This window comes from Rhipicephalus sanguineus, chromosome 8, assembly GCF_013339695.2.
Source record: "Rhipicephalus sanguineus isolate Rsan-2018 chromosome 8, BIME_Rsan_1.4, whole genome shotgun sequence".
NCBI lineage: Eukaryota > Metazoa > Arthropoda > Arachnida > Ixodida > Ixodidae > Rhipicephalus > Rhipicephalus sanguineus.
Window position 1 is genome coordinate 162,774,221 of NC_051183.1, and position 15,249 is coordinate 162,789,469.

The 15,249-nt window shown below is 47.1% G+C and overlaps 1 protein-coding gene across 1 annotated transcript in view; it reads left to right on the top strand.

Moving 5' to 3' along the window:
• LOC119403657 (parathyroid hormone/parathyroid hormone-related peptide receptor-like) overlaps positions 1–13,275 on the top strand; it is a 246,366-nt gene extending 233,091 nt beyond the window's left edge. The window contains exons 9-10 of the mRNA XM_049418388.1: positions 13,039–13,080; positions 13,189–13,275. Of these exons, the coding sequence (XP_049274345.1) occupies positions 13,039–13,080; positions 13,189–13,275 (129 nt within the window). The remainder of the gene's footprint in view (positions 1–13,038; positions 13,081–13,188) is intronic.
• The last annotated feature ends 1,974 nt before the right edge of the window (positions 13,276–15,249 follow it).

Sequence of the window (15,249 nt, forward strand, 5' to 3'; positions counted from 1 at the left end):
GACTTTCAGTGGCTACCTGGTCATTGCGGGATCAGTGGCAATGTTTCCGCAGACAATGCTGCTCACACCTCCCATCAAGAAGAGACCACCGTTCCGATTCCTCTTTCTAGGACAGACGCTGCAAGGCAGCTTCGTCACCTGGCACGTAGTCTCTGTTTGGCGGAGTGGAACATGCCAAGTATAAGACGTACGAGACTCCACCAAATAAACCTTACGCTGGAACTCCCACCTCCATCCGGACTTCGTCGACGTGAAGCTTCGCTTCTTTGTCGGCTTTGGATCGGAGTTGCCTTCACGAAGGCATACACAACATTAATTGGAGTGACAGACAGTGCGGCATGCGAGGTCTGCATCGCTGAGGGAGAAATTGATATCTGCTATGCCGCTGCCCTCGATTTGCCTCTGAAAGACGAACTCTTTCTGATGCGATGCGACGACTGGATGACCGGCCGCTCTCCGTGCAGATGCTGCTGGAGCGCCGTCCCCGTCACTCGGCAGCCCACAAGGCAGTTAAAGCACTTTTGTGCTCCTTAAGGACTACGGGCCTTTGTGAACGCCTATGACTTGTAGGGTTTCGCGTAGGGTTGTACTGTGAAACCTCCACATACGTGTCAGCGAATTTATTGATCATTTCCTTTTTAGATGCGGAGTATCTCTTGCTCGGGGGTATGTAAGGCGGCGTGGTAATCCGCACGCAGCGTTGTGGTCCGCACTCACACTACGCATGCGCGACTCTCCTCCTTCTCTGTCTTCAAGAGCTGCGCGTTACTCTCTCCACTTCTCTACCAGCACCTGCTTACGCTTCTCCTGCGTTCTCGCTTCTGCTCTCACGGCGCATACGCTACTCTCCTCTAGTCTCGTCTCCTTCAAATAGCAGAGCGCTGCGCGCATTTAGTCCGGCGCTTGCCTCGGTTCGCTCCTCTGAAATGCGGGCTCGACATACCGAAATTCTCTCCTGCGCAGCGCCGCGATGAGGGCCAGCGCATGCGCGTCCCCTCCCCTCTCTCTCCTCTCCTACGCTGCCTCTCTCTCGCGCGCCTATCGACGTTCCCCGCACGCCCTGTGAGAATTAACGGCCAGGCTAGAGCGAAGACACGACGCGCGTAGTGTTCCTCTTCGCGTTCCACGACGCGAGGTCGGTAGCATGCCCAGCGAACGCCAACGGAACGCGATCGTGCAAGTGCTCCTGCTTCGCATCGCCTCATGGTCCCCTTTAGCGGGACATGGCGTAACTTTTTTTCTCGCTCCTCCCCCTCTCTTTTTCTCTCCCATGTTTCCACTCCCCTTGCTTTTCCCCCAGCGTAGGTTAGCCAACCGGACTGCTGTCTGGTTAACCTCCGTGCCTTCCACCTTTTTTGTTCCTTCCTTCCTTCCTTCCTTCCAAAGCAACGATATGCCGAATTGTGTGAAAAACGAAAACAGTGGCAACCAGAGATGTTTATGGGTCATTCCATGCCAACTGTCCCAACCTTGGCGCTCGACCACCTGCGATTTGCTTGAAAAAAATTGAGGACTATCTATCTGAAGAGAGAAGTATTGCACCAAGATATTTTTTGCGAAAAAAATTTTTTAGTAGCGTAATGCTCATGTGAAGTTTTTTGAGAAGCTCGAAACTATGACACGGAAAATAATTTATTAAAAATTTCGTTCTTTCGGAATTAGGCCGGGACAAATTTTTTTCTGCAGAACGATGATAGACTTTACACTTAAAAAATGTTTCGTCAATTTTGACCCTACTGTGCTTTTTTTTTATATGGGCTTAATTATGAGAAATATGGTCTATGTTGGGACATTTTTTCTGGAACGATTACATTTAGTGAAAAGAGAAATTTTGCGTTGGACAATGGTCATGAAGTTGTACAATGCGCGAAAAATAGTTTCAGCCGCATATAGTGCGAAATAGTGCGTACAGCTGGCGGCAAACTTTCAAAAAAGTTAGTTTTGGCCAATGTTCAGTCGTAAATTGAACGTTGAGGTGGTCCTAGTAAAAATGCTCCAAATAGCGCATTTATTAGCAACGTGCACTCCCCACAAAATTAGAAAGTTTTATCAAATTACTTTTTGTTTTAAGCAAGAAAAAAGTTTTTGAAGTTGACTCCCACTTGTGTCTGCTCTTGTACACATTTTGTCCTCGCAGGAGAGCGTCCGAGTAGAAACTACGACTTGCGCGGCTGTCAGCCTTCCTGCGCTGATGGGTGTACATATAGGCAACATAGTCAGCTTTTCTACGTGTTTATTGAAGTTATTCATTAGCCAGTATTAGAAACGAAGACACTACTAGAGTGTATTTGATAGGATGTCAATGTCCGCTGACAGCGTGCATAGCGTTCTCGCGCACCTCAGTCAAGTGACACTGTTGTGTTCAATAGGCCGTTACCTGCGATAGTATTTAGTAATAGGGAAATACGCCGTCGTCATGAAAAGCATCGCTCGCGTAGGGTGGTGGATATGCTGCAAAGTTTACCAGCACAAAAGCGTTCAAGCGAACGTGGTGACCACGGCGTTAAAGAAGCCGTGACAATTTGCCTGTAAGCGTTTCGGCAGGCTTAAATGGCATGTACTGCATTTAGTAAGATGGTAGTAAAAATACGTTGTGCTTTACTCCCTCCTCTTGTTATAGTCATACCGAGTGGGAGAAAACCTTAATCCGCTGATCTTTGTTAGTCCCTAGGATCGAGTGACGATGACTGAAACCTCAAATGGGAAGACCGGCCGGTTATAGTAAACTATCAGCAGTAAAGTGGTGGCTGCTTTGCTCCCAAGACGGACAAGATTTTGCGTGGAATTGGCACGGCCGCTGGATAAAAAAGCTCTTTATCCAGCGGCCGTGGTATTGGCCTCGAGATCTTGGAGTGGCGCCCTCTCGTGTGTGACGTCAGAGCGGGGGGACTCCGCTCTCAACCGCGCTGCAGCAGCCGCTGCTCCTGTATGCGGATCGTCTGCTTCAGGCGGGAACTTTGTCGAACGAGCAGTCTCGCGACGGTCAACTAACGCATGCAACGAATGTTTTCGAGTGTAATCTTGAACTTGTTTTAGTTGCGGCCCAATCGACAGGGCCAATAAATCCCCCGGATGGCCGACGAGTGCGTCGATGCCACCGACCGCATTGCTGGTAAGAAAGTGAAACTATGTGTGAGTGTTCTCGCTCGTTATCTAGTTTCCGACGTACGATACTAATTAGTTTGGGTGTTTCTTTCGATATTTCAGTAAAGGTGCCGTTCTCCAGCATCTATAAGTGTGTAGATAAAGCTTGTGAAAGGTCGCGGTGCCTCATCGAGGGCGAGGCGGTGTACGACGCAGGCCACGTTGTTGAATGCGCGGTCGAGGCCGTCAAGGGTGATCGCATCACCGTCGCAGCTCTCGTCCTGCAAACAAGTGCGCAAGTGCCGCGTTGTTGCACACCCCCCTGCCGATGCCCATGATCGCAGTTTGTCCCGTAATGTTGGTTCAGTGAGAACGATATTACGTCGTAGTTCATATTAACACCACACAGGGCCGTCGCATGGGTATTAGAATATAACAAATAGTTAATCACTGATTATACCACTCACAGGGCCACAGAGATTAACGTGGCAAAGGCAAGCTGCGTCGAGTTCAACGCCACGCAGCCTAACGAAAAGGTTAAAGAGCTGCGCTTTTAAAAGTGTCTGTGCTGCCTCAGGTGAAAACTTTTAGAGAATGTACACTAAACAGCGGCAACAGGTTTCGCTTATGAATTTATGATAAGTATTCCGCTAGGCACATGCTTGCCTTCATAAGTAAAATACGCATGTACACCATCCAAATGCAGCCGTAGTCTCATATCCTGCGCTGCGCCGCTCAGCTGAGCTCACGAGGCGCGCTTTCCTGCAAGGCGATTCCTTCCGCGTCGTCGGCTCCTTCTCTAGGGGCCTTCGCGGCAGGTTGTGGGACGGCACCGCACCTGGTGTACGTCGCCTATGCTTATAGCCTGCGTGCAATAAACGGCTTAAGTATTGGCGAGGCGCTTAAACGCGGTCACAAGCTTATAAGAGTGGCGCGTATGCGGTGGGTAGCAGAAGTCACTGTCCGCGAAGTGCTTGCTGCACACTGTCAATGAAGGCGTGGGGCGCTTTCCCATTCCGAACTTGACTATCCACTTCTTCTTCAGCTTCGGGTGTTTTTATATATAGGATAGTTGTGAAAGCTAACGCCTTTTTCACGAGCGGACGGAGTACGCTGAAAGCAGTACTTCACCATTGTGCAGCACTCGCCGCCGAGACACGCGGCCGCAGTTCTAAGAAACGAAGAGCTGTAGTTCTAAATGAACGTTAAAAGCAAACCCACGATTGTTTCAACAGCGTCAGTAGCCACCATACGCAAGATAACCAATTGAACTGCTTTCATGTTGAGATTTACCACAACGGTGGTTTCGACACGGCGCTGGGCCTACGTAGCAGACGAAAGCGCGCGAATCCCCGCTCTGACGTCATACAGGCGCCGTTCGCCGAGCCGCCAACGGTCGCACACCGGGCCAATAGTTAAATTTGTGGATTTCCGCTGGTGGTTGTCTTGCAGAACTTTGAGGATGAGGCAAGGGTGGCGTTTTTAAGGAGGCTGCAATAAGAGTTTTAAATAAAGCGTGGTAGCGGCTAAGTGTGAGCATTTCAGGAAGTCACAGCTGCAAAGTCCATCTATTATAGCTTTACTAAGACTACCGATTTCATTACTAGCTGGTGATAGCCGCCTGCGAAGTAACACTCAAAAATGAATCAAACATGAATCAAACATGCTCTGTATATAAATCCTAATGCGTGGAAATACTGTCACCCAGATGAACATCGAGTGATGCGCTATTGGCTTGTTCACTTTTTCGCTATGATTTAATTAGCTGACCGGTTGTGATGCTTTTCATGACGACGGCGTATTTCCCTATTACTAAATCCTATCGCAGGTAACGGCCTATTGAACACAACAGTGTCGCTTCACTGAGGTGCGCGAGAACGCTATGCACGCTGTCAGCGGACATTGACATCCTATCAAATACACTCTAGTAGTGTCCTCGTTTCTAGTACTGGCTAATAAATAACTTCAATAAACACGTAGAAAAGCTGACTATGTTGCCTATATGTACACCCATCAGCGCAAGAAGGCTGACAGCCGCGCAAGTCGTAGTTTCTACTCGGACGCTCTCCTGCGAGGACAAAATGTGTACAAGGGCAGACACAAGTGGGAGTCAACTTCAAAAACTTTTTTCTTGCTTAAAACAAAAAGTAATTTGATAAAACTTTCTCATTTTGTGGGGAGTGCACGTTGCTAATAAATGCGCTATTTGGAGCATTTTTACTAGGACCACCTCAATGTTCAATTTACGACTGAACATTGGCCAAAACTAACTTTTTTGAAAGTTTGCCGCCGGCTGTACGCACTATTTCGCACTATATGCGGCTGAAACTATTTTTCGCGCATTGTACAACTTCATGACCATTGTCCAACGCAAAATTTCTCTTTTCACTAAATGTAATCGTTCCAGAAAAAATGTCCCAACATAGACCATATTTCTCATAATTAAGCCCATATAAAAAAAAGCACAGTAGGGTCAAAATTGACGAAACATTTTTTAAGTGTAAAGTCTATCATCGTTCTGCAGAAAAAAATTTGTCCCGGCCTAATTGCGAAAGAACGAAATTTTTAATAAATTATTTTCCGTGTCATAGTTTCGAGCTTCTCAAAAAACTTCACATTAGCATTACGCTACTGAAAAATTTTTTTCGCAAAAAATATCTTGGTGGAAGACTTCTCTCTTTACATAGATAGTCCTCAATTTTTTTCAAGCAAATCGCAGGTGGTCGAGCGCCAAGGTTGGGACAGTTGGCATGGAATGACCCTTATACTAACGCAAGTGGATTTTTGCGCACCTGTCACGCAATCCAGCGTGGAGAGGGCATGGTCGGCACCGAAGTTTGTTACAGCGAAAGGTGTTATGAGATCACAACAGCCGATTTTGGCGCCAGAGTCGTCCGCCGCCGCCGCCGGTGTCCGTAACCGCTATCGCGTGAAATAAGAAAAAATGAAATGACAATCAAATTCCTAGCGTCGGATAGGATTTTAATCCTCGCCCTGTGCGTGGCAGTCGAGTATTCCACTGGAGTGAACTTGGTCGTGTTGGTTAAGCATGATGAACCACACAGCGCGAGTAAACTGCATTCTCGGCCCCGCTTAAGTTGGCCTCTTTGTGTAGGTTAACTCAACCAGACAAAGCTATCGATGAAGAAGTTTCTCGCGCAAAGAAACACCGAGCGCCTTTTCAAGACTGCGCAGTAGGCGTAGTTTATTCTATACCGCTAAGTTGTGGTAAACATTACATCGGCCAAACGGGCCGATGTATCAATGAAAGGTCCCGTGAGCATGCCAGCAATGTCACGAAAGGACAGGGAGGCCTTCTCGCTCTGCACTGTAATGACTGCACGTGCAAACCAGTCTTTCAGGAGGCTGACGTGGTTTGTAAACATAGAAATAAATGTGTCCGAGGAATACTTGAAGCAGAGATGATTCAAAGGTTGGGTGACAAACGTCTTAGTTCGGCGTCGATATTTTTATCAAATAAAGAATTGCAATTTCTTCGTTCTGCTTTTCCAAGTTGATCAGAAAGTTATCTGCTATGACATGCGCAGTGGTTGGCTGATCCCCTGTATATATGTGAAATGTTGCTTCAATAAATTTTGCTGTAAGTCAGCGCTGTGTGTGTTCCCTTACTGTGTCCCCGTTGTTTACTCGCGCTGTGTGGTTCATCGAGTATTCCACCACAGTGTCACGCTTGTGCTTGTAACTTCTCCGCAAAAACACTCTGCACAGACGTCATGTCGGCCAAGGAATCGTGTTAACATATGTTATATAGCGTCGCAGAAGAGTAAAATAGCAACCTGGCGTCACACAATGCGAATCGCTCAAGGAATCACCGTTACAAAGGGCTCAGCCATGATTCTTCATCGTCATTAGCCACAGCACAAAGTGCACATAATGCCTCACAGATGTGTAGCAGGTACCACGATTCGCCGAAGAATGAGGAAAAATGGCATAGTGGGTGCTTCGCTACTACAGAAAAATTATGATGATTTATGGCGTAGTTGGGACCTTGCATGTGTACTGGTATTAGTTTCTCCAAGAGAGCATAAAACGGGCTCTAGAAATGCCGCTGTTCCAGCTTACGCTGTGACTGTGCTGCGTGTTCCACGTAGGCCTGGCAATTGTTTTATGAGAACAGCGGTCTTGCACATCAGGGAGTGCACTCAATGACACGCTGTTTCTGAGATCATGCTCACTCCCTTAACACAAAGCATTGAGGCCGCTAAGAAAGTCCTAATTGACTTTTGAGAAAATAAATACTATCACCTTAAAGGGTATAGATCTGCTTTGTGCTAGTTGGTAGGAATTCTTGGTACAGTTTCTTCCACTCTCTGAAGAATGTGGAAAGAACGTGTTTTACCCCTGTCCGGCTTTCTTAATTTAGAGGAGGGCAAGTAACTATATCACAAATCCAATGTTTTTTATTGCGATAGCAATTATAAGGACAGTCTCGGCTGAATTTTGCCGTCGCCGTCGCCGTCACGCACCGTATATGTATAAGTATGTATATATATATATATATATATATATATATATATATATATATATATATATATATATATATAAAAGCACCAAAGAAAAATAATTCAGAAAATATGCTTCCTAAGCGCGGAATCGAACCGGGGACCTCTTGCTCCGCAGCGAGTGGTGCTAACCACTGCGCCACGAAACGCACGTCCTCCACGTAGCTAACGGCGAGCGTTATATACACACCCTTTACCGCTGGACGGACTCAGAGACGGTAGGCGCTTATAAGCGTTTCTTCATTACTAGCGAGGTGGCGCTAGGAGCGCGACGGGCGGATTTAAAAGTCGTCGGCGAGCTTTGCGCAGGGAGAACCTTGCCCTTCCGCTGTCTGCTTGCGCGGTTTTCTTGTGCTGAGGGGAAGAGGGATGTTTCACGCTTTCACCGTGATGTCCGCGCTCATGTTACGGAGCGTACGAAAGTCACTCGAGCTCAAGGGACGCCGCTAAACGAACAAACAGAACATGAGCGTGAACTATCAAGTGTCACAGCTCGACACTTGAAGCACGCTAGTTTCCTTCGCTGCTTCGGCCGCCTTTGCAAAAGGAGAGCTGTTCAAACTGAGAGTATCCATTGGCGAGCCTCACTTCGTATAGCATTAGTTTCTTGCTATCGCATTCATTGCTTTGCCCTTTTATGATTACCTTACCTTCACATTTTCGCATTAAAAAACTGTTACGAATCTTTACGGAACATTTTTTTTTCGTTTCGGAACAGAAAAGGAACGGAACTTTTTACGGTCGAACGAAACTAAAACCGAAACGAAAAACCTTTCGTTCCGACACCCTGCATACGTCCGTCGTTTAACTAAAACTAACACTAGATATGTGTAGGACACACAACAGAATAATATTTTGAAAATACTCGACAAGTTTTTCTTTCGCGACTTCTCGCGATCCAATACCAAATCTTATACGAATAAGATTTGGTATTGCCCAGCGCGCCCAGTTTTATCCAATGTGCCACCAGTGTTCCCAGTGCGCGGGCAGACACTGTGCAGCGTGGCCAGTGCCTTCCACTGCGCTGTAAGATAATGGACCACACTCTACAGTATTCCCAGCGTCTTTCAGCCCATTGGGCGGCACTGGCCGTGCTGTACAGTCTGTGCCAGTCCCTCCCAGCGCGCCGTAGTACACTGGGACACATTGTACAGCGTTTCCAGTGCCAACCAGTGCGCTGAAAGGCACTGGGAGACACTGGAATTGCTGTTTTTTCCGATAGGGAACATCTATAGGGTCTCTCCGCGTCAAAGCAGCAATATCTGTGGCCTGCAGAGGAGACTTCGCAGTCAATTCCAGCTTGAAGACCTCTCGTAATAGCGGCGGTGCACAGACAGTCGCAGGCGAAGGCAGTCTGCTGAGCGCGTCGGCATTGGCAGCCTCCTTCCACGGACGATGGACCAGTGTGTAATTCATAGGCATTCAAGAGAATGGACCGTCGGAACATTCGAGTGGACAGGATGGGCGAGGTTACCTTGTCAGGCGCAAACACGGTCGTGAATTTGTGATCTGTTACGATCCCAAATTCATGACCGTAGAGATAACTATGAGATTTCTTCCCGCTCGACACTATGGCCAGTGCCTCGCGATCGATCTGAGCATAATTGCGCTCCGGCTCCAGTAGTGTGCGTGAGTAGAATGCAATGGGCACCTCCCTGGTGCCTTCTATGCTGTGGCTAAGCACTGCCCGAATATCCACAGAGCTAGCATCACATGTCAGGACGACAGGCTTGGTTGGGTCGTAGCGAGTCAGAACTGTGTCTGAGGAGAGGAGGCTCTTCAGAGCATCAAATGCCTCTTGCTGCCTCGTTACCAAGACCCACGCTGCCTCTGCGTCCAGAATACAGTGGAGGGGTTCCGCTACTGTGGCCATACCCTTCAAAAGACTGTGGTAGAAGTTGAGCAAGCCGAGGAACGCCTGAAGCTCTTGCTTGTTCCTAGGGGGAAGTGCCTCGTGAATTGCGGCAACCTTCGCATTTGTGGGAAGAATATCTGCAGTACTCACACGAAAACCCAGAAAGTCGGACATACGAGCGCTATGGGACGGGGACATAGACAAGAGGTACACAGGACAGGCGCTCATACTTTGATGCCGTTTGAGCGCCTGTCCTGTGTACCTCTTGTCTATGTCCCCGTCCCATAGCGCTCGTATGTCCGTATCATGTATGAACCAACTTGCCCAAACACAAGTCTTGCTAAGCCAGAAAGTCGAACACCGGCACAATAATTACACAGTTTTCTCTCTTGTCCCGGAGGCCTGCGTCCTTGAAACGCTGAAGCACCTCGCGAAGTCGAGATGCAAGCTCCTGTTTTGTAGCAGCAGCGATAAGAACGGCATCAAAGTATGCCATTACTCCGGGAATGTTCTTGAGGAGGCCATTCATTAGCATCTGGAAAATTCCGGGAGCACTGCTTACCCCGTACTGCAGCCTCTTTACCTTCTATGCCCCACGATGTGTGGCAATTGTCTGAGCATCAGCCTATGCTTCATGAACTGACATTTGTTGGTAGGCCTGTGCAAGGTCTAATTTCGCAAAGCGCTTCCCCCCAGACTCGGACGACAGCAACTGATTCACAGCGGTAATCGGATATAGGTGCTACTTCAGAGCCTTGTTAATTATGATCTTGCAGTCCCCACATATTCTAACATCACCGTTGCTTTCGAGTACAGTCGCTATGGGCGTCTCCTACGTTGGCTGTGTCACAGGCTCCAGCACTCCCTGCTGAACGAGGTGGTTTAACTCTTCTTCCACTTTAGGTTGGATTGTAAAAGGTAGTTTTCGTGCTTTGAAGCGCACTGGTTGTATGCTGGAGTCAAGGTGCAGGGAGAATGGTGGGCCCACATATAGTTCCCCATGACACCTCTTCAAAAACCTCACTGAACTCTGTGAGCGCAGTGTCGATCGTCAACTTCTCGATCTGGGAGACAGCTGTGATGACAATGCCCAGTGGTCGAAACCAGTCAACTCCCAGCAGGTTGGTACGGGTGCCCCTTGCTACCAGTACCCTCAGCGGACCCAGAAACTTCTCGTACTCTACATGCACATTGCAGGTCCCCACAACATCCACTGGGCTCAGCTGATAATCTACCACTGTCGAAGAGAAGTCAGTCAGTGTCAGCTCTCCACTGAACTGCTGGAGACGGCGGAATGTCTCTTCGGTGAGGAGCGAAACACCCGATCGAGAGTCCACCTCCATTTCGCAAGTCTGGTCCTCAATAGCAACCTTTGCTCGGAACTTGGGAGGCACCGGTAATCCTTCTGCGCCGGCGACGTGGTTGCTGTAGTAGCACTCGTCAGAAGGCAACGCGGTTACGTTGTATGCCGCACTGGAATTCCCTGGCTTTCGAGGCGGCAGGTTGCGCTGCTGGCCACCGGAGGCGCCGGCGCGGCAAACTCGTTCGATGGGGCCGGTTTTCCAGCATCCCCCGCACTGCGCGTTCGTGAAACGGCAGTCGGCGCGGAGATGCGCCCCACAGCATCCGTAGCAGATGCCGTAGCTCGTAGCCGGCCGGCCCGTCTGCCCGAGTACGACCGCTTCCTGGCGTTGCACTTGATTTGGGTTGCGAAGTGAAACGATGCGCTGCGTAGATGAACTTAGACGAAAGACAGATGAACATGAAACGGACAAGGACCTTGCGCACTAACAACTTTTATTCAATCGCTTTCGCTCGTCAAATATATACACAGATTATGAAAGGTGACGCGTGCAATGACACAAGAAGGTGCAAAGAATCAACAAGAAAGTGTGACGCAACAGCTCCAGTGAGCACGTGCCTTCAAGACGTGGCGCCAACAGTCACGGCAGGGTGATTTTCTTCAGACTATCGGACAACCTTCGTGCTTTTCGCGGCCGCCTCTGCTGCCAGAGCGTCCTCCTGGGTCACGGCAAAATGAGCTGCTGCTTTGCGAACAGTTGGTTCTGCTTGTGATCGCCGCGGAGTCCGCACACGAGACGATCTCTGAGCATTTCGTCCAGGTTGAGGAAATTTCAGTGCCTGGCCAGGCGCCGGAGCTCGGCGATGAAAAAAGATAGTCTCCTCCGGGGCTTGGTTCTGCTTCTAAAATGCATTTCTGCGGACTATTTCCGATGGCTGCGGTCAAAAATGAGCCTCGAGCACCTCAAACACCTCGTCAAGTGTTTTGGATTGCAGCGTCGTCAGGGCCACGAGTGACTGCAGGAACTCAGTGTCCGCACCACACATACTGAAGAACACCGCCAACCGACGCTTCGCTCCCGCCACTGCGTTTGCATCCAAGAAGAAGTTGAACCTTGATATGTACGAATCCCACTTGGCTGGCGTGGAAGTACCAAAAGGCTCGATCAGGCCTAGCGTGGAAGTCATTGTCCCGATGAATTTACACTATATCTGAACGTAAGTACTTGCAGGTAGAATCCCACCTTCGTCGCCACTGCTGTGTACTGCTCGCACCTCTGCCTAAATGGCAGGAAGGTTCTTTCAAACTAGTTTATTGCCACAGCCTCGCAAAAGGCGGCAGTCAGGCAAACGCCTGCAGAAAGCAACATGGCGGCCTCCTCTGCTCGGTCACAGGGGTTCGCTACAGGGACACCACCTGGCGGCTACACAACACTTATATTGTTGATAACTTTGACGGATCATCGTTCTGACCATTGGCCAAGCATGAAAAGCAGCTAAAGGCATTAGCATAGCAAAAGGCAACGATACAAAATAACTGCAGCGTAGCAGCAAAGTTGTGCGTTATAACGAAACCTCGTGGTTCATTTTCCTTTTTATTAGAAGAAATAATGACGATACTGACATTCACCGTGCAACGCAGAATAACGAGGAATATGGCAGTAAAAACTCTCTACAGCAAAGATATATCGGCGTGACCGCTTTATATTATATGCACATTTTTCATTCTGGCGCGTTTGAACGAAACGTTGTCAAACAAAAGATCTGTGTTATACTACAAAACGGGCTACAAAGGCGGAGGGGCGTCTTATATGATTCCACCACCCAACCTTAGCAGAACACGTTCTTGTGAAGTAGGTCCTTAAAGAACCCTATAAGATGTCTCCTAATACAAAGAGAATCTCCTTTCCTAAGAGTAAATCATTAGACACCAATGTACAGTGGCATCTTCTGAGAATAGAGAAAAAAAAATATTATCAGTGCTTAAAATATTACCATATGAACCCATGTTACGCTCTGTAGTAATTTAGAAGGGTAGTCCTTTGGACAAGTTGTTGCTCAGTAATACTTTAATTTTCATTTCATTTCATTTATGGCTTTTCAACATGCTACATATCTCTAGCACGGCACGGCTAAAGGCAGATTACATGCCTCACAGTTCGAATAATGACTTACAGTGGCGATGGTGAAAGACACGGACGAGCGCACATGCTGACAAGCGTCATTCGCAGTGATGTAATATTTGTCAAATATCAGAGCCATTTTTTTTTGCAGGGCTTTCTAGTGGCGACGCTTTACTGCTTCTTGAACATGGAGGTAAGCAGTTTTTCATCACAATTTCCTTAGATCGTTGTTGGTGCTAATATGAACTTAATCAGTGATCTGAACGCTCAAATAAGTAACATATTATACACACAAACGCAGGCGCCTCCTGCGATGTGCCTGCTATCCAACCTACGGACCTGGAAATCTAGCTTCTGCACTTCACCGTTTGCCAGAGAACGCACTTGAAATGATGGGCACTCTTATTTCCCTCCCGGACGAGGAAATAGCATTATGCCAACGTTCTTAGATTATTTCAGTTCGCAAACCGGCTTCGAGAGGAGGAACCGTTTTATCGCTGTTGCAAGAGGTGGCGGTACAGTCGCGTTGGGATGCAGAATGGATAATAATAATAATAATAATAATAATAATAATAATAATAATAATAATAATAATAATAATAATAATAATAATAATAATAATAATAATAATAATAATAATAATCAATCGTTTATTTAAAGTGCCCAGGAACAACCGTAAGGTCTTTGTGCAGGCGCACGCAAAAATAAAACATTAAAAATAAACAATACAATACAGACGGTCCTCAGAAATAACAAGAGCAAGAACGCGCAGACAAACAGAAATAAACACAAAAGAGGAGGAGTATAATAAGATAACACGATAAATATTGAAGGGGAATGAAAAATTAGATTGCATATACACAACTGTGCGGAAAGACGGAGAAGGGAAGACTTTGTACTTTGTGCCATACTATGCCAGGACAGTGCAAAGCTCGGATAAAAATAATGACTATGGACTATGAAAAACGTCAAGATCAGGAAAATTAACATTACAGAGAATTTGTATTCTGTCAACGGTAGAGTGTCGGAAGAAGCAGGTGGGTACATGAAACGGTCTATTCTCTCTGGTTAACTTACGCCGAATTCGAAAAATAACACAATTGAGAAGTACAGGTCATGATATGATACCATGAACTAGATTGTAAAGAAATAACAGATCAGAACGATTTCGTCGGCAGTGAAGTGATGGCAATGATAATAATCCAGCAGTGTTTCAACGAGATCCAGAGTGATTTCTAGCAAAGCGATGGTTATATATGCTGAGGAATTTTTTCTGGACTCGTTCAATGGTGTTACCGCTGGATTGAGCAATGCCATTCCATATCACGGACGCATACTCAAGTTGTGGAAGACATATTGCCGTGTACAATCTGTGTAGGGCCATGGGAGACCTGAATTCTCGAGACATTCTACAAACACATCCGAGAGAACGAAGGCCCCGCATAGCAGCACGCTTAACGTGAGAAGAAAAGTTTAACGCGCTATCAACAGCAACACCAAGATCGCTGATTTCATAAACCTTGCATAACGACACAGAATTGACAGAGTATTCAAATGACACGCTAGATGTTTTGCGAGTGATAGACATGAATTTTGTCTTTGAGGTATTCAGAGAAAGGTTATTGCCGTTGCACCATTCGTAAAAAGAACACAAATGTGACTGCAGCAAGCGACAGTCGTTAACTGAATGAATTTCCTTAAATATCTTGATGTCATCCGCATACAAGAGGAAAGAAGAACTACGAATGGCAAAAGAAATATCATTAACGTAAATTAAAAATAGGAGTGGACCAAATACCGACCCTTCAGGGACCCCACTAGTGACTTTATACAAAGAAGAGGTTTGGCCATTTACGGCCACATAACACGATCTATTTAGCAGATAGCTGTGCAAGAGATTCACAATCGACAAGTGAGCGTCAAAGTGCGCAAGTTTAACCATAATCAGTGTGTGGCTGACTACGTCAAAAGCCTTGCTCAGGTCACAGTAGATTACGTCAACCTGTCCTCTCTGAGAAATAGGTGTGGAGATCTGCGTCATGAAACTAGCAAGATTTGTGGCAGTTGAGCGGCCAGCAAGAAAACCATGTTGACTTGAAATCAATGTGTTTTTCACACTAAAGGACAATATTTTGTGAAGAGCCCGTTCGAAGATCTTTGATGTGGAACATAGTAGAGAAATCGGGCGTTAATTAGAAATATCTGTTTTAGAGCCCGACTTAAATACTGGGAAAACGCGAGCAGTTTTCCACATGCTAGGAAATGTGGAAGTGTCCAGCCAGTTATTAAATATCGTAGTCAGTACTGGGACAAATATACTACCATAAGCATTTAGTATGGCGGAGGGGATGCCATCTGGCCC